Source organism: Monodelphis domestica, chromosome 2 (assembly GCF_027887165.1).
Source record: "Monodelphis domestica isolate mMonDom1 chromosome 2, mMonDom1.pri, whole genome shotgun sequence".
Classification (NCBI taxonomy): domain Eukaryota; kingdom Metazoa; phylum Chordata; class Mammalia; order Didelphimorphia; family Didelphidae; genus Monodelphis; species Monodelphis domestica.
The window spans coordinates 457166835-457193748 of NC_077228.1; the positions used below are offsets into that span (position 1 = coordinate 457166835).

General features: G+C 38.3%; 1 protein-coding gene across 1 annotated transcript; it reads left to right on the plus strand.

The window, feature by feature from the left end:
* The first annotated feature begins 120 nt into the window (after nt 1-120).
* On the plus strand, nt 121-26557 carry FCER1G (Fc epsilon receptor Ig). The gene is made up of 5 exons (XM_001381663.5): nt 121-283; nt 24197-24288; nt 24451-24483; nt 25884-25904; nt 26157-26557. The coding sequence occupies exons 1-5, from the start codon at nt 238-240 to the stop codon at nt 26217-26219; spliced, it is 255 nt and encodes an 84-aa protein (XP_001381700.2). The 5' UTR covers nt 121-237; the 3' UTR covers nt 26220-26557.
* The last annotated feature ends 357 nt before the right edge of the window (nt 26558-26914 follow it).

Here is a 26914-nt window from a genome sequence, read left to right on the forward strand (position 1 = left end):
AGGGTTTGGCTCTTCAAGATCTCAAGCCTACCACTGGACCGCACTGGGGCAGCCTTTCTGATTCGGCCCTTCCGGGAGCTGCCCAGCCTATACTGCAGGAAGGGGAAGGGGCCGAAGCTTGGGGGGAAGGCGGGGCAGGAAGGGGGGAAACTGTGGTCAGGGAGCTGCTGAGCACAGCTGCGCAGAGCCAACTAAGCGTCCGGATCCCAGCGTCTGGGCCCTGAACCCCTGCCCAAGATGATCCCACTGGCTGTTGTGCTGCTGCTGCTGATTCAAGAAGCTGGTGAGATGAGCAAAGGCTGGGAGTGGGGAGGGGAAAGGGCGCAGGGTCCCTAGAGAAAGCTGATCCACTCACAGAGGGCACTTTGGCATAGCACAGAAGGCAAGTCAGTGGTCAGGAGCTTCATGGAGGAATACCTGTGCCACTGACGCAGGGTTTTGTCTCAACCTCACTAATCTCGTGTCCCATCTTGGATCCTTATCTCTGGTTCCTGTGATGGCTCGATCATTTTTCTTCCCTCTGCTCCCTCTTCAGTCCCACCGTCCCATCGTCTCCCTCAAGTATCAGAAGGGACCAAGAGTGAGTCTCAAGAGAGGCTGCCCTGCCTTCTTGGCTTCTGTCTTAGCGTCCAACAGGAGGTGACTGGCCACCCGGATCTCTGTGATGGGGAATTACTGGTATAGCTAGAGAGGGGGGTGTTTGTGGCTTTGTGGTTGGCCCTGAGGCAAAGGATGGGCAATAAAAGTAATTTTTACCTCCCTTAGCCACTGGTTCATGTCAGTATGGCGAGCACCATGGAGTAAAGCTGGGGGACAGTCAAGGGCTCTTTCCCTCTTGGTTAAGATCCTTAAGCATTTATGGGGAAGCCGGAGTGGGGAATGCCTTTAGCAAGACCTTTGAGACTCTCCTAAGTTCAGGAACCTTGAAATCCTTTGTCACGTTTTAACTACCATTAAAATATCTAAGAAATGTTAGGGCGATGGTGCTGGGCAGGGGAGCCCCAAACAGCCCTGGCATCTAGGAGGAGGAAACCCAAAAGCATAGATAGCCTAGATGGCAGGTTTGGTCCTGAGGAAAGCAGAGAGTGTTGGGAGCAGATAGAAAGAAGTACAGCCCAAGGGTAGCCTGGTTTGTGTCAGCAGGTAGATGTCCAGATATCTGGGCGGTGGAGGCGAGGGCAATCGGGGAAATGGCCTTTTCAAGCACTTTGAAAACTAACTGAGCTGCTGAGGGTACTCGGCATAGACATAGAGGATAGAGTATTGCTCTTTGATCAGAAAGGCATGGGTTTGTAATCTTGGACACGTCCCTTATATTTCTGTTTCCTTATCTGTAAAATGGGCAGAACATAAGACCTATAGAACTTAGCTCACAGGTTGGTTTTAAAGTTTGAACAAGTTAACATATTTAAAGTATATACAGATATAAATTAAAAAAAAAAAACCTTCCCTTCCCTTTTAGAATCAAAACTATTGGTTCCAAGGGAGAAGAGCGATCAGAGCGAGGCAATGTGGGTTAAGTGACTTGCCCAGGAAGTGTCTGAGGGTCAGATTTGATCCTAGGACCTCCCATCTCTAGGCCTGGCTCTCCATCCACTGAGCCACCCAGCTGCCCCCAACATATGTAAAGTGTTTTGCAAACTTCAAGACATCCTATAAAATATCAATAATTGTTTTTACAACGACACGTTTCCCTGGGTTCTGGCTCTATCACTCACGTCATGTTCCATCCAATCGAGTACTGAAAGACTGAGAGCCTTAGAGATTAGAAAACTGGGAAATTAGTTATGATCCGTATTGAGAGGGAAGTGACGAGGCCAAGGCAAGGAGGTGAACAATACTAGAGAAATTGCTCCCCCCAAACCCCAATATACATATCCTTCCTGTCCAGCCACATCAGCCACAGGTCACAGGACTTAGTAAGAAATACTCCTGTGGTTTCATAGCTCAAGTTCTCATTGCCTCTCTTACCCTGCCCTTCTGAGCTGAGGTTTTGGGTCTCAGCCCAGTGCACACAGATGAGTCCCTTGGGGAGACTTGTGCTTAATGATGCCTTAGCATTCCACTGCTCGTAAGAAGGAAAAGATCCAGGGGAAAGCCCGGGGATTCAGAACAGAACTTTGGTTCCCCCTCCTCCTCCTATAGATCACTTATGTTATCAAATTTGACAGAAATGGTTTTATGCTTATTTTTTTCCCCAGTGGGCAAAGGGAAAATAAATTTAGAAAGTAAAATAGCTATAACACGTTGATAACAGCCCACAAGCGGGAGGCAAGGAGATTATGTGTTTCCAAAGCCATGCCAGAGGTGCCAAAACTACCCAACCTGGTAATTAAGCAACAGGCATTTATGAAGGACTTCTGTGTGCTGGGGGCTGTGCCAAGTACCGGGTATAGGAAGACAAAAGCGAAACAGTCACTTTCCACAGTAGTTTACCTTCGACAACGTGTGCAAATAGGACTATATGCCAAATTTGCAAGGCAGGTTTTGGGGGGAGGAGGGCCCCAGCCTCTGTGGGAAAGGGGGAAGGTTGGGAATCAGGAAAGACTTCATGTAGGTGGTCTACAAGACGAGTCTTGAAGGAAAACCAGGGGATTCCAAGAATTGAAAGTGATGAGTGCGTTCCCAGCAATGGGGACAGCCAGTGCCAAAGCATAGAGATGGCCTATTCATGCATGAGGAGAAGTTAAAAACCTCATTTGGCTGGACCAAAGAGTATGTGAACTGGAATAATGTGTGAGAAGACTGGAAACAGGTCAGAGTCGGATTGTGAAAGGCTTTAAATGGCAAACAGAGGAGCTCAAATTTGGTCCAAGATATAATAAGAAGCCTCTGGAATTAAGCTTTAGGAAAGTCCCATTAGTGGTTCTATGGAAGATAGGTTGAAATGACACCAGAAACAGAGAAAAATAGGAGGCCATTATAATAGTTGAGGGGATAAGGACCTAAATTATGGTCATGGAAGGGGATGGATGTGAGCAATATGGTGGTAGAAACAAGATTTCGACACTGCTTGGATATTTGGAGTGAGAGAATGGAGAATGAAAGATGACACTGAGGATGTGCTCCTAGGTGATCGGGAGGACAGTAGAGCCCTGAGCAGAAATAGGAAAGGGCTGGCTTTCTGGGGAAAGAGCAGTTCAGTATTAGTTATATTGAGTTTCAGATGCCTATAGGACATCCAGATTGAAATAGTGAATAAGCCTTTGGTGGTGTGGGACTGAAGTTTAGGGGAAAAAAATGCTTATTTTAGTTGGTGTTTCAATTCAGAATAAGAGACAATTTTTTAGATGGGCATGATTTGGAAGCAGCTTTTGTCATAATTCGATTAGAGTCCAGACTTGGGCATTTCCTAGCTTTGTGACCACGGGCAAATCAACTTCTCAGCACTTCAGTCTTAAGACCGTACCTTGGGGGAAAGTTTTTCATGTTGATAAAATCATAGGTCCTAAGGGAGGGAAAAATCCTGCCCTTCCTACCTTATAGAAATAAAATGACAATCATGTAAGAGGATGTATGTAAAAGTGCCTTGAAATATAATTCAGAGCACTATATAAATATAGAATAGGAAAATGTGTTTAACAATGAATGATAAAGAATGCAGAATACACAAAATTTTAATGTAGACTTTGAGAATTTAAGAATGGGGTGGAATCTCAGTGGTCTATCTAGTCTACCACATGCTCAAAAGAAACCCCAATTATGAAATACTCCATTCCACTTCTGCTGGAAGACCATCAAAGCAGGGGAACCCTTCTCCTCTTGAGAAAGACTATTCCACTTTTGCGCAACTCTAAATGTTAAGTACTTCCTCACATCAGGCTGAAATTGTTCTCTTTGCAACCTACACACATTGCTCTTGTCGCTTCTGTGGCCAACAAAAGCAAGTCTGCTCCCTCTTCTACATGGCAGCTCTTCAACTACATGAAGGCAGCTATCATATTCCCCAGAGTTTTCTCTTCAGGTTAACATGCCCAGTTTCTTCAACAGATGTCAGGTAGCCAAAGGCTGTTTGTGGCCACCTTCTGACGCTCCATAACTGAACACAGTACTCCAATAAGAGGTCTGAGGAGGGCGGAGCACAGTAAAAATATCACAGTCCTTTCTCTGGAAGGGGAACCTGGAAGTTCTACAGAGCAGCTCAGTATCACACTGGCTTTTTTGGACTTGCCCCATTCCACTGCTTATTTATATTAAATAGTAGTCCCCTAAACCCTACTGATTTCAGGTTTCCCCCAACTTGTACTTGTCAAATTGAATTTTTTTACCCAAATTGCAAAACTTACATTTATCTCTACTGAGTTCCATCTTGTTAGATTCACCCCAATGCCTGAGCCTGTCAAGATCCTTTTGGGTTCCAATTCTGGGTTAGCCAGTGTGTTTGCTCAGTCTCCCAGGTTTATGTCAGATTTGATGATCATTTATGCTATTTATCCACATAATGTAAAAAAAAATTTTTTTTAAACAGCCCAAGGCCAAGCACAAATTCTGGGGAGCACCACTGGAGACCCCCTGAAATGTGGACATTGAGTAATTAATAACCACATTTTTAGTTCTGTTACCCAACCAGATGTGAGTCCAAATAAGTTATATTGTCACCTAATCTATATCACTCCCATCTTTTTGAAAAAATGGCACATGAAATACTTAAAATTTTTTTTGCTAAAATCTAAGGGAACAGTGTTCCTTCATCTACCTTTCTGAAAAATTAAAGTTCCCCATCATTACCATCTCATTCTTCTGAACCAGAACTGGGATCTGTTTTTCTCAGCTCTTCATCTATTTCCTCTACATGGTCTGCTGTATATTCCAGTGACATCATTTCTGTTTCTCCCTCCTCTGAGTCAAGTTTCCGCTCTCTGGTTCTTGGATTTCCTCATGAGTATGTATAATTAACACACGATATTACCTCATTCCTTCTTTGCTCCAATAATAATCCTATTTCCCTAAATAAAGTATACACTTCCAGTGCTCTGCTCCAAGTTTGAGATTATGCTGATAACATAATAATGAGAATGACTAATAGCAGATTGTAGATAACTGGGATCTGACCACTGGGGTCATCTGACAGCTCGACTCATCACTATTTTCAATTTATTAATTCTGAGCTCTAAAGAAATTTAGGGATATGTTCAATAATTTACTTCTCTCTAATAAGTTTAAAATCTCATCTCATTAATTAATTAATTAGTTGAAGCCCCCCACTATGATTCATTAAATGTTAATTATTCAGTGAACTAGAGAAACTCCTTTTCCCTGTATAATTATGTTTGTTTATTTGTATTGAAATATGTTAAAATTGCCAACTATATAATTTATCAAGGAATGGAATTTTTATACATAAAACATGTATAATTATATATAATTATACATATTGGTATGTACATAAACATGTACACAATAGATAATACACTAGTATAGCCTATGCAACCATGTATGTACATATAGGTGTATGTATTTATAGAGATATACATATGTATATAGACATGTTATATAATTTATCATATACTTGTATGATAAATAAAATGATTACATAATTAGAATGATCATGTTTCTATTAATTTAAATTATAGTATTGATTAACAATATAATAATACATATGAAACGTATTATGTTATATATTTAGGTATTTAATTATATGTAATATATCACAATTATAAAACAAACACTATATCAATGTATTACATTTTATTAATATATCATATGTCTATTATATAATTAATATATATTATCATTCTACTCACAATCATGATGATAAAATATGATTATAAAATAAATGATAAAATTATAAAAATTATATATCATGGATTCTATTATATACACACCTCAGAAACTCAAAATATGAGTGGTTGACTTCCCTTTGCTAGAAACAATACTACTTTACTCAGGCTTTTTCAAGATATAATAAGTTAAATTTCTTTTAAATTCTTATCTTTGTAAAATGACGTTTTAAACGGCTTCTTCATAGAAAATCTCTTCATCTCTTTCTTCCTGATTGTATCTTCTTTAACTTCTCTGCAGCAATGACAGGAAATATCTTCCCAGTTGCCTTCTTTATAATTATGTATCAAGGAGATCCTCCTAGATAAAAAGTTAAAACACACACACACACACAATCTCCTTGACTTCATAGGGAAAAGCATCTACAATACAAATTCTTCAAAGATCCTTCAGTATCACAGGTAAATGCACACATCTGACTCCATTGGGAGAAGAGCTTCTCATCAAACCATCTCCCACCTGCTAATCTATCTGTTTTTGTTTTCTTGATGATGCATTTGCTTCTGTATTTTCAAAGTCAGTAATAATCTCCACAGGCTCTAGCTTTCAAAGGCAGGACCCCACTCCAAAGGAAAGATCCAGACAAGGGGGTCTAAGTGAATTTGGAGAGATAGAGATAACTTTCAAAAGGGAAGATTAAAGAAGACTTCCTATTGAGGTGGCACCTAAGTTGAGCCATGGAGAGAGATTTCAACAGGACAACTGAGAGGTGTAGCATTTGATTTTTAGAGTCAAGAGAATCTTAAACTTAAGTCTGAAACCTATTAGCTATATGACCTGGGACAAGTCACTTTATCTCTTAAATTTCTATTTCTTCATCTGTAAAATGGAGATAATATTTGTAGCCTCTACCTCAAAAAAAGCTGATATGACGAATAAATGAGGGAATGTATGCTTGATGCTATGTGAACTTTTAAAATGCTGGATAAATAGCTAATATTAATGGAAAAAATGATAAGGGAGTACCTTGGCATTAGAAACAGACTGAAAATACATAGGGGGAGAAGGGTACACAAAGAGAGAGAAGTTTGAAATAAGGCTGGAAAGGCAGGTTGCAGCCATGTTATGGAGATCCTTAAATGCCAGGCTAAGGACTTTTATTTCACTGGATGGGTTAAAAGGGGCACTAGAGCTTGTGAAACAGAAGTGTAGCATTTGACCTAAGATATTTGAAGGATTATTTTAGCACATTTGTGAAAGATGGACTGGAGAAGGGAAAGCCTGGAGACAAGGAGACCACTTAACAAAGTTACTACACTAGCAAAGTTCTTAAGAATTTGGATTGAATGAAGGTGGCAATGGCATAATTGGAATGGAAGAAATAACTATGGAAGGTACTTTCTCTTGATATGTGGACATTTTGGTTGCTGAAAGAGGCAGAAAAAGAACATTTGTGTGAGGAAAAATGATCAAATCTCCTTGAGAAGAAACATGACCTCTCAGAAAAAATATTGAAGTGAGAACAGATTGTCTTCTAAAGAATTATTATTTATTTTTAACATTCTTTTCTTTTTAATTTTGTGTTCCAAATTCTCTCCTTTCCTCCCACTTTCCCCCCACCTACTGAAAAGGCAAGCAATCTGATATCAACTATATAGTTTTTAAAAACGTGCAAAATATATTTCCTTATTAGCCATATTTGGAAAAAAAAAACAAGAAAAAGAAAGTGAGAAAATTATGCTTCAATTTGCCCACAGAGTTTGTCAGTTTTCTCTTTGTAGGTGGATAGCATTTTTTCATCAGGAGTCCTTTAGAATTCTTGAATCATTGTATTGATTAGAGTAGGCAAGTGTTTCACAGTTGATCATCATTACAATGTTGCTGTTGCTGTGTGTGATCTCTTGATTCTTCTTACTTCACTTTGCATCAGTCCATACAGGTCTTGCCATGTTTTTCTGAAATGATTTGCCTCATCATTTCTTATAGTACAATAGTACTCCATGATAGACCACAACTTGTTCAGCCATTCTCCAACTGATGAGGATCCCTTTTGTTTCCAATTCCTTGACACTACAAAGGGAGTTGTTATAAAATGTTTTTTGTACAAATAGGTCCTTTTCCTTTTCCTTTGATCTCTTTGAGATAAAGACCTAGGAGTGGTATTACTGGGCCAAAGGATATGCACTATTTTATTTTGTTTGTTTTTTTAATGCAAAGATATTTTATTTTTCCAATTACATGTAATAATTTTCAACATATGTTTTCTAAAATTATAAGGTCCAAATTGTCTTTCTCCTCCCCTTCCCTCCTCCCTCTTGAAGATGGTAAGCAATTTGATCTGGTTATACATGTATCATTATGCAAAACATACTTTCATATTGGTCATTTAAGAGAATATGCATATAAAACCACAATCCCAAAATAAAACCAAAAATAAACTGTGAAAAAATAGTATCCTTTGGGCGCTAAAAGACTGTCTGCCCTTTGATCCAGTCATAGCACTGTTGGGTTTGTGCCCCAAAGAGATAATAAGGAAAAAGACAAGAATATTCATAGCTGTGCTCTTTGTAGTGGCAAAAAGTTGGAAAATGAGGGGATACCCTTCAATTGGGGAATGGCTGAATAAATTGTGGTATATGTTGGTGATGGAATACTATTGTGCTCAAAGGAATAATAAAGTGGAGGAATTCCATGGGAACTGAAACGACCTCCAGGAATTGGTGCAGAGTGAGAGGAGCAGAACCAGGAGAACATTGTACACAGAGACTGATACACTGTGGTACAATTGAATGCAATGGACTTCTCCATTAATGGCAATGCAATGATCCAGGACAATTCTGAGGAACTTACGAGAAAAAAATTATCCACATTCAGAGGAAAAATTGTGGGAGTAGAAACCCAGAAGAAAAACAACTGCTTGAATACAAGGGTTGAGGGGATATGGCTGGGGATGTAGACTCTAAATGAACATCCTAATGCAAACACCAACAACATGGAAATAGGTTTTGATCAAGGACACATGTAATACCCAGTGAAATTGCATATCAGCTATGGGAAGGGTGGGGGGAGGGGAGGGAGGGAGATAATATGATACTTGTAACCAAGGAATAATGTTCTAAATTGACTAAATAAATTAATTTAAATAAAAAAAATAAAAAAATAGTACCCTTTGATCTGCATTCTGACTTCACAATTCTTTCTCTGGAGATGGATAGCATCCTTTGTCATAAGTCCTTCAGAATTGTCCCGGATCATTGTATTGTTGTGAGTAACTAAGTCTTTCACGGCTGATCATTCCACAGTATTGCTGTTCCTATGTACAATGTTCTCCTAGTTCTGCTTATTTCACTCTGCATCAGTTCCTGTGGGTCTTTCCAGCTTATTCTGAAATCATCCTGCTCATCATGTCTTATAGCGCAATAGTATTTCAACTATAGTAGTAGTAGTAGTAGTAGTAGTCTCTCGGTAACCGAGGATGACAATTGTCTTTGTGCGTTTTTGTGCACAAAGACACTTGTGCATGAAGATTTAAGTGGAAAAGTTGATGCACAGAGACAGTCCCACTCTCTCGGCATTGGAAGCCTGGGTCCAGTGGCACGAAAAGTCATTACACCTGGAGACTTCCTCAGCTGCATTGGATGGCCGTGTTGTCTTTTGTGCTCCAACATGCCCTGAGCACTCCACAGTGCTTTGCTGCGTCGCCATCTCAGCCGTTGAACCTTCTTGTTGGTTTCTTCCGCCTGTTCCGCCGAAGCAGTCTTCACATGCTGGTGAGCAAAGCCCTAGTTCAACTGTAGCACACCAATATATACCACAATATGCTCAGCCATTCCCCAATTGATGGACATCCTTTCAATTTCTAATTCTTTGCCACTATAAAAAAAAAAAAAGCAACTATATGCACAATTTTATAGCCCTTTGGACCTAGTTTCACAATGTTCTCCAGAATGGTTGGACCAGTTCATTACTCCACAGAGAGTTCATTAGCACACCTATTCTTCCTTTTATCTCCTCTAGCATTTTCTGTTTCTGATAGGTATGAGGTGGTGCCTCAGAGTCCTCTTAATGTGCATTTCTCTAAATGATAGTTATTTAGAGCATTTTTTTCATTGGACTAGAAATAGCTTTGATTTCTTCTGAGAATTGCATGTTTATATTCTTTGATCATTTATAAGTTGGAGAATGGCTCTTATTTTTTTGTAAATTTGACCCAATTTTATACTCAGCATATAGTTGAGAAATGAGGGCTTCATTAGAAGACTTGCTGTTAAAATTTTTGATATTACTCCATTGTCAATGGTACCTTTTAGCAAAATATAGTTCCTTGATTATCTCTTTTAATTAGGTTTATTTTTGTTTTTGCTTCCTCTGAAATCATGATCGCCACCTCTGCATTTTTATAGTTTAGCTGTATATCTTTCTGTTTCAATTGTGTTTCTTGTAAACAACATATTGTTGGATACTGGTGTCTAATCCATTCTGCTATCTGCTTGATTTTATGGGTAAACATATTCCATTCACATTCCCAAGTTGGATTACTAACTGTGTATTTACCTTCATACTAGGGTTTTTTTCTTCCTTTTTCTCCTGTTTCTTCTCAAAAGTCTATTTTGCTTCTATCTGCTTCTTTTAATTCACCTTCTTCTTGTTATCCCCCTACCTCTTCACACACACCTTTTTTTAAACCCCTTCCCTGCCTATTTCCTTATTGAGTAAATTATATTTCTATACACAACTGAGTGTGCATATGTATTCTTCACTCAATAAATTCTGATGGGAATTCAAGCATTGCCCACCTCCCCAACCACCCTTCATGTTCCCTTCCACTGGTAAAGCTCTTCCTTGTATGCCTCTTTTATGTGAGAAAAATTTCCTTTCTACCTCTCCCTTCCCCCTTCTCCAAGGAGATCCCTCTTTCTCATACCTTCATTTTTTTTTTGAGATCATTCCAGCATAATTGACTCATGACCATGCCATGTCTATGTAAACTCCTTTTAATTGCTCTAAGAGTAATGAAGTTCTTAGGATATACCAGTATCATCTTCCCATGTAGGAATATGCAGTTTAACTTTATTGAGACCCTTATGAATACTCTTTCATGTTTAGCTTTTTATGCTTCTCTTGAGTCTTACATTTGAATGTCAAATTTTCTATTCTGGTCTGTTTCATCAAAAATATTTGAAAGTCCTCTACTTCATTAAATATCCATTTTTTCCTCTAAAGGATTCACCTGTTTTGCTGGATTGAGTGTTCTTGATTCCTAGTTCCTTTGCTTTCCAGAATATCATATTCCATGCCCTCCTCTCCTTTAATTCAGAAATTGTTAAAATTTATGTGATCCTGACTATGGCTCCACAATATTTGAATTGTTTCTTTCTGGCTATAGAGACTAACCTGCGGTTCCTATATATTTTACCTGTGGGTGATAACCTGAGAAGGAGAAGGGAGACTGAAGGAAATAGGTGAATAATAAAGACTCAGAGACAAGTTAAAACACGTGGAGAGTCGCGATCTCCATGAATATTTCCCATTGACAAGTGTGCCAGAAAATTAATGGGAAATATGAGGAATGAGAAAACACGTGGGGAGTAAGAACTCCTTAATGCCTCCTATGGACAAGAGTGTCAGAGGATTAATAGGAAGCATGGGGGCGACAGCGTCACAAGAAAATAGAGGACAGGAGGAATAAAATAGGAAAGAGCAATCAGAAGATCCAGAGATGTAAGAGAGAGATTCGCGCTTGTTCCTCAGTATTTATTGGAGGTTTTAGGAATGTGGATTGGGAGGTGATCAATGTATATGTAACATGGCATAGGTTTTAACATTGGTTGAATTGACAATGACGAGATCAAAGAGGTGGAGATGAACCTGACATGCACCTTGTAAAGGAATGTGGTCTGCTAAGGTGTGAGCTAGGACCCTGTGGCTGCTCAGTAATTATCTTGCCCCTTGGACTGTAACTTCTATACAATGAACATGAAGTGATCTGACCATATGTCTGGTAAATGAATATATATGATACAATATCATTACATCAACCATACTTCTAAGATGATAACATGCCTGGTATGCTACACTGGCTACTCAAGGAATTTTCTCTTTGACCTAAAAGCTCTGGAATTTGACTATAATATTCCTGGAATCTTTCATTTTGGCATTTCTTTCAGGAGTGATCAGTGGGTTCTTTCAATTTCTATTTTACCCTTTTAAATCTAAGATATTGGGGGAATTTTCCTTAATAATTTCTTTGAAATATGATAGCTTGCCTCTTTATTTATTATGGTTTTCAAGTAGTCCAAGAATTCATAAATTTTATCTCCTTGTGGAAGCTAGGTGGCTCAGTGGATAGGGAGCTAGGCCTGGAGATGGAAGGTTGTTGGTCCAAATCTGGCCTCAGATCCTTCCTGGCTGTGAGACCTTGGGAAAATCATTTAACTCCAATTGCTTAGCTCTTACTGCTCTTTCACCTTGGAACTGATATTTAGACAGAAGATAAGGTTTTAAATTTTTTTCTTTCCTTCATCTATTTTCCATATCATTTATTTTTCTAACAAGACACTTCACATTTTCTTCTATTTTTTTGGTTCTTTTGACTTTGCTTTGTTGTTTCTTGATGTTTCATGGAGTCATTAGCTTCCATTTGCCCAATTCTCATTTTTAAAGAATTATTTTCTTTGGTGAGATTTTGTGCCTCCTTTTCCTTTTGACACATTTTGCATTTTAAGGGGTTCTCTACAATGGGTTTTTGTGTCTCTTTTGCCATTTGGCCAATTCCGATTTTTTTAAATGAATATTTTATTGTTTTCTCAATTGTTGGAAAGTAATTTAAAACTTTTTTTTAAAAAAGTTTGAGCCAAATGCTTACCCTCTCTCCCTTATTATCTTCCCTCCTCCCTAAGATGGTAAGCAATCTGATATAGATTTTACATGTATAACAGTGTAAAAGTTTTCCATACTAGTCATTTTGTGAAAAAGAATTAAAAAAAACAAAAGAAAAATGAAGAAATAAATAAAATATTTTGTTCTGCATTCATACTTCAATTTATTTCTTTGGAGAAAGATGGCATTTTTCATCATGAATTCTTGAGGATTGTCTTAGATCCCTGTATTGCTAAGAATAGCTAAAGCATCAATAAATGTTATTCATATAATTTTGTTACTATGTACAATGTTCTCCTGGTTCTTTTCCCGTCACTTTGCAACAGTTCACTTAGGTCTTTCCATTTTTTCTGAAAATTTTCTTCTCATCATTTCTTATAGTATAGTAGTAAGATATCACAGTTGCCCACCCATTCCGCTATTGATGGTCATTCCCTCAATTTCTAATTTTTCATAGCCAAAGAGCTGCTATAAATATTCTTATACAGACAGGTCCTTTTCCTTTAAAAAATCTCTTTGGGATTTAGGCTTAGGAATAGTATTGCTGGATCAAAGGGTATGCATAATTTTATTTTATTTATTTTTTTAGAATGTTTTTCCATGTTGACATGACTCGTTTTCCTTCCCTCCCCTCTTTTCTCCCCACTCCCAGAGCTGACAAGCAATTCCACTGGGTTGTACAAATGTTGCCACTTGATACCTATTTCCATATTATTCATTTTTACTATAGAGTGATTTTTTTAAAGCCTCATCCCCAAATCACATACCCATATATATATATATGAAAAGTGATGTCATGTTTTTCTTTTGCATTTCTACTCCCATAGTTCTTTCTCTCAAGGTGATAACATTCTTTTACATAAGTCTTTCAGGAGTGTCCTGGCTTGTTGCATTGCTACTAGTAGCAATGTCTATTACATTGGAACCTTTCCACAATGTTTTACTTTCTGTGTACAATTTCCTTCTGATTCTGCTCATTTCACTTTGCATCAGTTTATTGAGGTTCTCCTAGTTCATATGGAAGGCCTCCAGATGATCAATCCTTACAGCACAATAGTATTCTATCACTATCATATACTACAATTTGTTCAACCATTCCCAGTTGATGGAACCCCCTTCATTTTCCATTTTTTTGCCACTACAAAGAGCATGGCTATAAATATTTTTGTACACATATTTTTTCCTTATTATCTCTTTGGGGTACAAACTCAGCAATAGTATTGCTGGATCAAAGGGTATGTATTCTTTTAAAGTCCTTTGCATATAATTCCAAATTGCCCTCCAGAATGGCTGGATTAATTCACAACTCCACCAGCAATGCAGTAGTTTCCCAATTTTGCCACATTCCCTCCAACATTTATTATTTTCCTTTACTGTCATATTGGCCAATCTGCTAGGTGTGAGATGGTATCTCAGAGTTGTTTTGATTTGCATTTTTCTAATCAGGTGGAATTTAGAACTCTTTTTCATGTGCTTATTGATAGTTTTGATTTCTTTATCTGAAAACTGCCTATTCATATTCTTTGACCATTTGTAAATTGGGAAATGGCTTTATTTTTTTGTACAATTGACTTAGTTTCTTTTAAATTTGAGAAATTAGACCTGCCAGAGGTTTTTGTTTTAATAATTTTTTCCCAATTTGTTGCTTCCCTTCTAATTTTGGTTACATTGATTTTGTTTGTATAGAAACCTTTTAATTTAATATAATAAAAATTATTCATTGTACATTTTGTAGTGTTCTCTATCTCTTGCTTGGTCTTAAATTCCTTCCTTTCCTATATATACAATTCTATGTTCATCTAGTTTGTTTATGATTTCCCTCTTTATATTTGTCATTTATCCACTCTGAGTTAATCTGATATGCACAATTTTAAAGCCCTTTGAGCTTCGTTCTAAATCTTTCTCCAGAATGGTTGGGTCAGTTTACAACTCTCTTAGCAGTATATTAGTGTCTCAATTTTGCCACATCTCCTCCAACATCTATTATTTCCCTTTTCTGTCATATTAGCCAATTTAACAGGTGGGAGGTGGTACTTCAGAGTTGTTTTAATTTGCATTTCTCTAATCAAGAGTGAGCTAGAGCACTTTTTCATGTGACTATTACCTTGATTTCTTCATCTGAAAATGGTTTGTTCATATCCTTTGACCATTTATCAGTTGGGGAATGACTTGTGTTCTTATAAATTTGACTCAGTTCTCCATATATTTGAAAAAAAAGGGCATTATCAGAAATGCTTGCTACAAAAAATAATTTCCCAGCTTTCTCCCTTTCTTCTAATCTTGGCTGCATTAGTTTTGTTTATGCAAAAACTTTTCAGTTCAATGCAATCACAGTTATTGATTTTATATCCTATAATGGTTTCTATTTATTGTTGGTCATAAATTCTTACTTTATCCTTAGCTTTGACAGGTAGACTCTTCTAATTTGCTTATGGTGGTACCCTTTATGTCTAAATTATGGGTCCATTTTGACCTTATCTTAGTACACAGTGTGAGATGTTGGTCTGTATTCAGTCTCTGCCATACCTTTTTTCAGTTTTTCCAGAAATTTTTGTCAAACAGTGAAAGCTTGGATCTTTTGGTCTTTCAAACATTAACCAGGGTCATTTGCCACTATGTATTATATAGCTAATCTATTCCATTGATCTATTGCATTCTCTTAGCTAGTACCAAATTGTTTTGATGATTACAGCTTTATAATATAGTTTGAGATCTGATACTTCTAGGTCACCTTTCATTTTTTTTTCACTGATTTTCTTGATATTCTTGATCTTTTGTTCTTTCAGATGTATTTTGTTTTTTTTTTTCTAGTTCTAGGAAATGATTTTTGGGTAATTCTATTGGTATCACACTGAATAAGTAGGTTAATTTATGTAAAATTGTAATTTTTATTATATTGGTGTGGCCTACTAATGAGCAATTAATATTTTTACAATTGCTTATGACTTTATTTGTGTGAAAAGCGTTTTGTACTTGTGTTCATATAATTCCTGGGTTTATCTTGGCAAAAATTAAACTAATTTAATTAATTGAATAAAAGTATTATTATATTAGAATAATTGTATTATAGAATATTAATTATTAATTAATCAATAATTAATTTAAGTTAATTTAAATGGATCTTTTTTCTATTTCTTGGGACTGGGTTTTTTTTGGTGATATAAAGAAATGCTGATGATTTATGTGAGTTTATTTTATATCCTGCAACTTTGCTAAAGTTGTTTATTATTTCAACTAGTTTTTTAGTCAAATCTTTAGGATTCTCTAAGTATATCATCATATCATCTGCAGAGTGATCATTTTGTTTTTTCTTTCCCTATTCTAATTTCTTTTTCTTCTCTTATTGTTATATATAGAATTTCGAGTACAATACTGAGTAACTGTGGTTATAATGGGCTTCCTTATTTCACCCCTGCTCTGATTGGGAAGCCATCTAGTTTATAGCCATTACAGATGTTTGCTGATGGTTTTAGACAGATAAGACTTCTCATTGAAGGAAAACTTCATTCATCTATATGTTTTCTAGTGTTATTTAATAGGAATCTATGTTGTATTTTGTCAAAGGCTTTTTCTGTATCTCTTGAGATAATCAGATGATTTCTTTTTGGTTTTGTTACTGATGTAGTCAATTATGCTAAATGGTTGTCCTAATATTGATCAAGCCCTGCATTTTTGGTATAAATTTATAGGATCCTCCAGCCATTCCTATATAATTTATCTGTGGGTGGTGACCTGAGAAGGAGAATGGAGGCTAGAGGAACATGGATGTGAGATAGATAAGGGAGTCAGAGGAAGAGAAGCAGGAATAAAAACTCAGAGACCACAAGTTAAAACACCTGGGGAGATGCAAGCTCCATAATTACCTCTCTAGAAAGAGGAAGCAAGTGGAGAAATTATAAGTATGAGAAACAGGAGAACATGCGTGGAGTCGAGAACTCCGGGATTTCCCCCATGGACCAGGTGGTCAAGAGATTAATGGGAGATGTTCTGCAGTCAGTCAGACATGAGGAGGCCATAATAGGCCATAGCAAGATTAAGAGGTGCAAGGAGCAAGAGCAAGAGCAAGGGCTGTGAGAGCAAGAGGTATAAAAGAAGAGCGAGAGGACTAGGCTTGCACATGTTCCCCAGTTTTTATTGGGGACCTTAGGAATGTCAAGTGGGAGGTGATTAATGAATATATGACATGATATAGTTTTTAGTATTGGTAGAATTGACAATGACAGAATCAAAGAGGAGGAGATTAATCCAACCCGCGCTTTGTAAGGGAATGTAGTTTGAGCCAGGACACTGTGGCTGTCAATGCCCAGCCCAGGAATTTGCTAGTCCTTTGGGCTAGTCCTTTGGATTGCCCCTTTCCATACAATGAACATTAAGCGATCTGACCATGTATCTAGTAAATGAATATACAGGATACAATATCAATACATCAACCATACTTCCAACATGCTAACATGCCTGGTATGCTACAAAATTCTACCTATTCATAGTGTATGATCTTGGCAATATGTTATTGTAATGTCCTTACTAGTAATTTACTTAAATTTTTTTGCATCAATATTCATGAACAAAATTGGTCTATAGTTTTATTTTTCTGTTTTTGCTTTACTGGTTTAGGTATCTATACCATATTTTGGTTTTAAAAGGAGTTTGGCTGGATGCCTTTTTCATCTATTTTTCCAAATAGTTGGTATAGTATTGGGATTAATTATCCTTTAACTGTTTGGTAAAATTCATTTGTAAATCTGTTTGCCCTGGGGTTCTTTTCTTAAGGAGTTCATTGATGGTTTGTTGAATTTCTTTTTCTGAGGTGGGATTGCTTAAAAATTCTATTTTATCTTCTGTAAATCTAGGCAATTTATATTTTTGTTAATATTTATCCATCTCACTTAAGTTATCAGATTTGTTAGCATATAATTGGGTAAAATAGGTCAATTCTGCTTGTTTTAAGTTTTAAGTTGTTTTCTTCAGCATTTTTTAGACCGGGCTATTAATTCTCTTTTCATAATTTTCCTGTATCACTCTCATTTCTCTTCCCAATTTTTCTTCTACCGCTTTTATCTTTTTCTTTAACTCTTTCAAGAATTCTTGTTGCGCTTTGGTTCAATTAGTATTTTTCTTTTAAACTCTTTTGATATCTATTTTCATATTATTGTCTCCTTTTGACCTTGTGTCTTGGTCTTCCCTGTCCCTAGCTTTTTATGGTCAAGCTCCTTTTTTGTTGTTGATATTTTCTCATTTTTTCAGCCTATTTTTCTATTTTAAACTTTATATTAAAATTAGAATCTGTTCACTTTGGGGTGGGGAGGCACTGTTTCAAGCTTTAGGATTTTTTTTTGTTCTACTGTTTTTAAAACTAGTCCTGGGTAGTTAAAAATTTTCAGTGCCTCCAAGGTGATGTGATCCAGTGAGAGGTACGGTCACTGATCTATTGGTCTGCACTATGGCCTTTACCCAGCAAGAGCTTCTGGGCTCCTGGAGTCACAAGTACTAGTGCTCCTTTCTGCCCTAGAATTGTGTTCTAGAACTATATACATGAGCAAGAGAGTTCTAATCACACTCCAGCTGTAGGCAATGCCAGTAAAGGGTTCCTCATAATCTCTTTCTGACCAGATGTCCAATCTTCTTACCATCCCTGGACTGAACATTCTTGAAGCTGATGCTGTTGCCACTGCTAGTGTTGCTACCACAACATTTGTGGGTTCTGAATAGGCCTCCACCCCAATGATGTAGACTTTTCCTGCCAACTTCTTAATCTTAGGGCAGGGAATTTAATTCAAAATTTAGAACAGAAAAATATCTCACTCCAAATTTTTATTGGTTCTGCCACTCCAAACTTATTTGAGGTATGATTTTGAAGTTGTTTGGAGTGAAATATTGAGAGAGTTCAACTGGGTGGCTGCCCCTCATCCTTCATCTTGGCTCCCCCCACCCCAGACTGTTGTGAAGACTAGAGAAAAAGTTGCTCTTCAGAGAAATGTATGAGAGAACCACTTTAAAGGTAGAACTTACCAAATTCTTTTTATGACACAAATATGGTACTGATTCCCAAGCCAGGAAGACCAAGAACAGAGAAAGAAAACTACAGACCAATCTCCTTAATGAATATAGATGCAAAAATCTTAAATAAAATATTAGCAAAGAGATTACAGCAAGTTAACACAAGGATTATTCACTATGACCAGGTGGGATTTATACCAGGAATGCAAGAATGGTTTAATATTAGGAAAACCATCCACATAATTATCATTTCAGAAAACAAACTAACAGAAATCACATGATTATCTCAACAGATGCAGAAAAAGTCTTTGACAAAATACAACACATTCCTATTGAAAACACTAGAAAGTGTAGTAATAGAAGGGCCTTTCTTCAAAATAATAAGCAGTATATATTTAAAACCATCAGCAAGTATCATCTGCAATGGGAATAAGTTAGAAGCTTTCCCAATAAGATCAGAGGTGAAGCAAGGATGCCCATTATCAACATTACTATTTAATATTGTATTAGAAATGCTAGTGGTAGCAATTAGAGAAGAAGGGATTAATAAATGTTGGAGGGGATGTGGCAAAATCCAGACACTAATGAATTGCTGGTGTAGTTGTCAATTAATCCAACCACTCTGGAAAGCAATTTGGAATTATACCCAAAGGACTTTAAAAGACTGCATGCCCTCTGCTCTAGCAATGCCACTACTAGGTTTGTATCCAAAAGAGATAAAAAAATGTTTGTACAAAAATATTCATAGCAACGCTCTTTATGGTGGCAAAAAATTGGAAAATGAGGGGATGCCCTCCGATTGGGGAATGGCTGAACAAATTGTGGTATGTGGTTATGATGGAATACTATTGTGCTATAAGGAATGATGAATAGGATGATTTCTATAAGAACTGCAAAGACCAACATGAACTGATGTGGAGTGAAATGAGCAGAACCAGGAGAACATTGTATAAAGAGACTGATAGATTGTGGGACCATCAAAAGTGATTGACTTTGCTACTAAAAGCAATGCAATGATCCAAGACAATTCTGCGGGACTTATGAGAAAGAATGCTATCTATCCACATCTAGAAAAAGAAATGTAGGGGGTAGAACATGGGTGTTTGATTTGGGATTTTGATTTTAAAAGATTATTACAAAAATGAAAAATATGGAAATGGGTTTTGAGTGATAATACATGTATAACCCAGCGGAATTGCTTGTTAGTTCCTGGAGGGGGGAAGGAGATAGCAAGAATCATGTAACAATGGGGAAAAATTTTTAAATTAAGCAAAAAAACCCTTCCAAAAATAAGTGCTTGTCAGCTAATAAGCTGACAGACCACAGTGCCCAGTTATCATTGTTTCTATCGTTTCCAATGCTCTCTGCCTTCAAGCAGGTCCTCTCAGTATGTTTTATCAGAGAGGGGTGCATAGTGAGACACATATTTGGGGGACATGGCCAATGTATGAATTTGCTTTGCTTAACTATGTATATTTGTTATGAGGATTTTGTTTTTATTTTTTTTCTCATTGGTAGGAAGTGATATAGGAGAGAACAAAATTAGACTTTTCTTTAGAAAAAAAATTTAAAACCACTTTTCCCCAAGTTTTTTTTAAAACAAATATTATTGTTCTGTTCCCTTTAGCAACCAAAATGTTCACATGTGAAAAGGGCAACACCATAGAGATACATGTATACGGGTGGGGTCAAAATCTCCTCATCCCACTTGTTCCTGTTACATTTTAGTGAGTCAGTGAACGTTTATTCAGGATCTACTAAAGGGACCAAGGAGCTCAGAATCCAATCACATCAGAACCCATCTTGATTGTTTACTAGGTGAGAACAAGGTAAGATAGGAATGGCTAATGGACTTGGTTATGCTCTGGGGGTAAAAGATATATAAACCAGGAACTAGTTTAGAAGTCAAGAGATTTGAGTGAGCCACCAGCAAGGAGAAAGCATGCTAGCCAACTCCCTGAGAAGGAATCGTTTAGGGGACAGCAGAGAATCTTGGCCTCAGCCTCCTCTTTGGTTGGAGGAGGACTTTGGACCTTGATGGAGATTTGGACTTTTCATTGACATCCAAGGAATGATCCTAAATCAGCTAATGGCAGTGTTTATATTAGGAGTTAAGGACATGCTAGAAGAGAACAGGAAAGCAAATTCAAAGTTCTACAAAGAGTCTAGCAGAGAAGCTATCCCACCCCTAAAAGGGAATGTCTTCCTACTCCATCATAAGGACTTCTATGGTCATTGTAACTGCTTTTCTACACCTTGAGCTCTAGCTTGGTCCCACTTTTTCATGGACTTTGCATGGACTGGTGGGAGAACATGTCAGATTTGGGGGGTTTGCACCAACTATAGTCCCATGGTGAATGCTTCATTCTAAAAGCTAATTGAGTTTATTTAACTAATTGATATCAACTAACAATCATAAGGAGAGACCCCATGGAGAGGGCATTAGAAATCACTCCCACCCCACAAGGCTACCCTTGCTGCAGGAACCTAACCCTAAAGGAACAAATATGGGACCAACCTTACTGTGGAGACCCAACCTACCAGTCTGGGATAGAAGCCCCAGAGTATATGCTTATGTGCTCTAAGTAGGGTATGCTCTGCTGGGAGGAACATTGGACCCTTCACATTGGTGGAGACCTTCCCTTTCCTCTTCTTCTCAAGGATTTGGCTGGAATATTCTCTTCTCTCTCATTTCTCATTTGAATCTTCATTTTCCACTAGCTTCATGGTCTTAAATGGACGTAAGAGGACATAATCAAGTTCTCCATCACATTTAATAATTGTGTTTTGATCCAAGAAATGTATCAGGGCTAAGATGTTTGGTATCATTGTAGCCCTGCCCTTATGAAAGAAATATTATGGAATTAGAGTCAGTAACATTTGATAGTTGATCATATAGTAGAGATAATGCTCATGAGATCATAGATTTATAGCTAGAAGGAACCTTACAGGACTCTTGAAAAGGAGAAAAAGGGTTAATGATGACTGGGGTTTTTTAGTTTGGTTGACTGGAAGGCCAATGATGTCATCAACAGAAATAGAGAAGTTCGAAGGAAGGGCAAATTTTTGGGAGAAAGGCAGTGAGTTTCGACGTTGGACATACTGAGTTTGAAATGCTAAAAAGACATTCATATAGAGATATCCAGCCCTATCTTAAGAATGTTAACACTAACATTCAAGGGAGAAATTGAGACTAGATAATATATTTGAAAGCAGCAAGGTAAGCAGGTACCCTCAAAATGGAGAACCAATTCAAATTCTGTTTTTTTTAACCTCTAAACAGCCTGGCTTCCTTATAAGCCACTTTAAAAATACTCATTTGCCTGTGAGTTTTAAATAGATACATACGTGTGTGTATGTGTAATCACCTACTTTGGGAGTTATATAGCAGATAGGTCTTCACACTTAAATTTTACACCTTGCAAACAAATGGCCACACACACCATTATTTGTGGATTGTCATTAAAATCACAAAGAGTAAGAGACTGAGTGTTTAAATTTTTAAAAGATATTTTACTTTCCAAATTACATGTTTTAAATTTTTTCTCTCTTTATTTTTTAAAAGTATTTTTACATGGTTACATGATTCATGTTCTCTCCCTTCTTCTTCCCTACCCACTCCAGGAGCTGACTAGCAATTCTACTGGGTTATGCAGGCTTTTAACCCCTTTGGGCATAATACCAAATTGCCTTTCAGTCCACCAGCAATGCATTAGCATCTCAATTTTGTCGTATTCCCTCCAACATTTATGATTTTCCTTTACTGTCATATTGGCCAATCTGCTAGGTATAAGGTAGTATGTCAGAGTTGTTTTGATTTACTTTTCTCTAATCAGGGGAGATTTAGAACACTTTTTCATGTGTTTATTGTTAATTTTGATTCCATCTTAAAACTGCCTATTCATATCCTTTGACTATCCATATTACATGTAATAATTTTCCACAAACATTTTCTGAAGTTATATGATCCAAATTGTCTCTCCTTCCCCTCTTCCCTGCCCCCTCCGGGAGGTAGTAAACAATTTGATTTCCGTTATAATGTATTATCAGAGCATTTAATTTTTTAAAAAGCAAAAAAAGTTCTATCATCCAGCAATTCAAAAAAAGTATTACAATAACTAGAAAGTTGTTTTAATCAATTGTATGTACATTTAGATTTGGGAGTCATCTATATACAGACAATAAAAGAAATCAAGGCATATACCCTAAAGAGTAAAAGGCCCCCTATATACCATTGAACTTTTTTTGTCAACAACAACAAAAACTAGAAGCAAAAGGGGTGCCAGTAATTGGGGAACAGCTGAACAAAGGATGGTATCTGAATGTAATGGAAAATATGAATGAATTCAGAGGAATATGGGAAGACTAGTATGAACTGACACAGAGTGAAATACACTGAGAATGATATAAACAATGATAAAGCTATTGAACTCTGATTTTTAAAATTTGAATTAATTAATTTTGAAGTGGAGAATAGATGGAACACACTATATAGGTATAGAGGGTATAGAATATTGTACAACCTGTCAAGCTTAATCACAGATTTAGAGCTGGAAGGCACCTCAGAAGTCATTTAAAAGACTCCCTTATTTTACAAAGGAGGAAAATGAATCCGAGAGAGAGAGAGAGAGAGAGAGAGAGAGAGACAGACAGACAGACAGACAGACAGACAGACAGACAGACAGACAGACAGAGACAGAGACAGAGAGACAGAGAGAGCACTCTTTACACTATACCACACTGTTCAGTGGTCTTGAACAATTGTTTTTGCTGTTGTTGCAAAGGAAAACTCAACAGGATGAGCCTCTTACTGGGAAATAATTATAGTGAAAAGACAAAAAAGCTTCAAGAAAACTTCACTTATAAAATGAAGCCATGGAAATGAATGAGACTACCAAGAGACAAACAAAAGTCATGGTAATAATAATTAGCATTTATATAGCCAGGTACAAAATGCCCCAGAACAGAAGTGAGGAGACTTCCATATTTAGAGTATGAGAAGAGGAAGATGAATTACCAAAGGAGTAGTCTGGGAGAAGAAACAAGAAGCAGCCTTTCAAAAAGCCAAGAATAGAGAGAGTACAGAAAACTCATCAACCATATCAAAGGTTCACTTCCCAATTCCCCAGCCCATCTGAGATACTGGAGAAATTGATAAATGAGACTTGTAAGCTGTTAGATTTGGTTTTCTGACCCCCTTGAAATGTTTTTGTTTTCGATTGGTATGAAAGAGTACTCACAGAAGAATTGATTTTTTTTAAACCCTTACCTTCTGTCTTAGAATCAATACTGTGTATTGGTTCTAAGGCAGAAGAGTGGTAAGGGCTAGGCAATGGGGGTCAAGTGACTTGCCCAGGGTCACACAGCTGGGAAGGACCTGAGGACCTCCCATCTCTGGACCTGGCTCTCAATCCACTGAGCAACCCGGCTACCCCCAGAAGAATTGATTTTTGCTGTTTCTAAACTGTCATCTTGACTCTGCTTGTATGCTGTTAGAGAAAGAGAAAGCTTCTCCTTCTCTTCCCTTCCCTCTGCGCCAATCCTCAACACCTCCTTTCTCCCCCCTTTGACCCCTTAACCTCTCTTTTTCCCTTTTCAGAGGCTCTTTCTGAACCCCAGCTCTGTTACATTCTGGATGCTGTGCTGTTTATCTATGGCATTGTCCTCACTCTCCTCTACTGCCGCCTCAAGGTACTGGGAGCCACAGAATGGGGTGGAAATGCTGGGGTGGCCAAGATCATGCGTGGGAAAAGGAGAAGGAAGGTCACTTCTGCCCATAAATAGGCTATGCGGCTAGGTAGAGGAGGACATGGTTTTTTCTACATTGATGGCTTTCTTTTTCCTTTGCCTCAGATCCAGATGCGAAAGGCAGCGGCTCGATATGAGGTATGGGCCAGCTCCACAATCCTTCACCCTTAGTACTCAGGAACTATTATTGCCTTTGCTGACCCTTACTTAGCTTTCAGTGAAGCTGGAAGCCTCCATCTGAAAACTCAACCATCTGTTAGGAAAAAAAGTATCCATGGCTACTGGGACCACCATATCCCAAAGTATCCATGGTTATTGGGACCACCATATCCCAAAGTATCCATGGCTACTGGGACCCCCATATCCCAAAGTATCCATGGCTACTGGGACCACCATATCCCAAAGTACCCATGGCTACTGGGACCACCATATCCCAAAATATCCATGGCTACTGGGATCCCCATATCCCAAAGTATCCATGGCTACTGGGACCACCATATCCCAAAATATCCATGGCTACTGAGACCACCATATCTCAAAGTATCCATGGCTACTGGGATCCCCATATCCCAAAGTATCCATGGCTACTGGGACCACCATATCCCAAAGTATCCATGGCTACTGGGACCCCCATATCCCAAAGTATCCATGGCTACTGGGACCCCCATATCCCAAAGTACCCATGGCTACTGGGACCACCATATCCCAAAATATCCATGGCTACTGGGATCCCCATATCCCAAAGTATCCATGGCTACTGGGACCACCATATCCCAAAGTACCCATGGCTACTGGGACCACCATATCCCAAAATATCCATGGCTACTGGGATCCCCATATCCCAAAGTATCCATGGCTACTGGGACCACCATATCCCAAAATATCCATGGCTACTGAGACCACCATATCTCAAAGTATCCATGGCTACTGGGATCCCCATATCCCAAAGTATCCATGGCTACTGGGACCACCATATCCCAAAGTATCCATGGCTACTGGGACCCCCATATCCCAAAGTATCCATGGCTACTGGGACCCCCATATCCCAAAATATCCATGGCTACTGGGACCCCCATATCCCAAAATATCCATGGCTACTGGGACCCCCATATCCCTGGAGCTCTTGATATTCTCAAGACAAGACTAGCAACTGGATGTGGCAGGCATAAGGTAGAGGTGGTTGTGCTTGTTTGAGGAGGCTGTCCTTGGGGGTCCCCTCCAGCATGGGTATGTGATTGCTTAAGTGCTAGGCATTTGCTGAATAAATCCCTGTCTGTCTACACAAGGGCTGGCTCTCTGCAGCTCTGCTCTTTGAATGCTTTCCAATGAGAGTGAAGTCCCTTTACAATGAAGTCTTTAGAGTCTGGCTTGGTTACCACCTTAGTAAAAGGAGTTGGGAGCTCCCTGCGAGCTGGAGAATCCCCCATCCCAAGACCTCCGATTTCCCCAAGGGCCATAAAGGGGTGGGAATGGGTCCTGAGGAAATGCCTTTATTAGGAGTCCCAATCCCTGATGATTCCATGTTCTTCTTTTCACAGAAATCTGAGGAAGTCTACACAGTAAGTGATATTACTGCTGTTACTTTAATTAATGGGTTAAACGGGTCAGATCCTTTTAAGAAAGTGAGAATCTTGAAAATAATTGGGAAAGTGAAACTGTGGGGGGAACTGGGGTAGTTAAGGGGGCCTGACAGGAGGGTTCTGGGAAGGCTAAGGTTATTTTGGAAGTGGAAGGTTTGGGGAATGGGCAGTTGAGTTTGTGTGGGAATGGTTGTATTGGTCCCTTAATGAACCTCTAATTTGCCGTCCTAGGGCCTGAGTACTCGGACCCAAGAGACTTATGAGACACTGAAATATGAAAAATCTCCACAGTAGAGGAAGAACTAAGGACAGAGCCCCTATGGTCACTTCAAGCCTCACATCTCAATCCCAGCCCTCAGTGCCAGTTGAGCACCCTTTTTTGCCCTGACCTTTGCCATTAAAATCAAACAGGAAATCCTCCCATCCTCCTTGTTACTATGATGTAACTTCACTTCTCTGATAATCATCTGGCTTTGCCTCTTTATTAATAGATAATCCCACTTGCTCCTGTTAATATCCCTGCCCTCATTAATATGCAAAGATGTCACTGACCCTCATTAACATTCACACCCTGACCCCTGACCATCCCTTCTTATTAAAGAGTCTCCTACTCCTTGTCTAGGTCATCCGCATTCTTGTCTCACCTTTCTTCTATTGATTGTGGCATGTTGAAAGGGCAGGACTTGTAAAGCCTCCATTGCCTGGAGTTTTCTTTGATGCACATCGAATAGTGACCATAATCGGGATCTAAAGTGTCGATCATCAAACCATAAGCCCTACTGGAGGGCAGGGGCTTTGCATCTGGATAGTACAATATTAGGCCACATAAATACCATCCTGAGGCAGTCTCATGATCCATTCATCACCCACAGCATTCCATCTCTGTCAGTGCACTGGGCAATGGGTTTTAGAAAGATTTGATTATTATTCCCCTTAGCAATAACACTCAAAATTTGGGGACCTGTAAGAGGAAGCAGGGTGTAATGAAG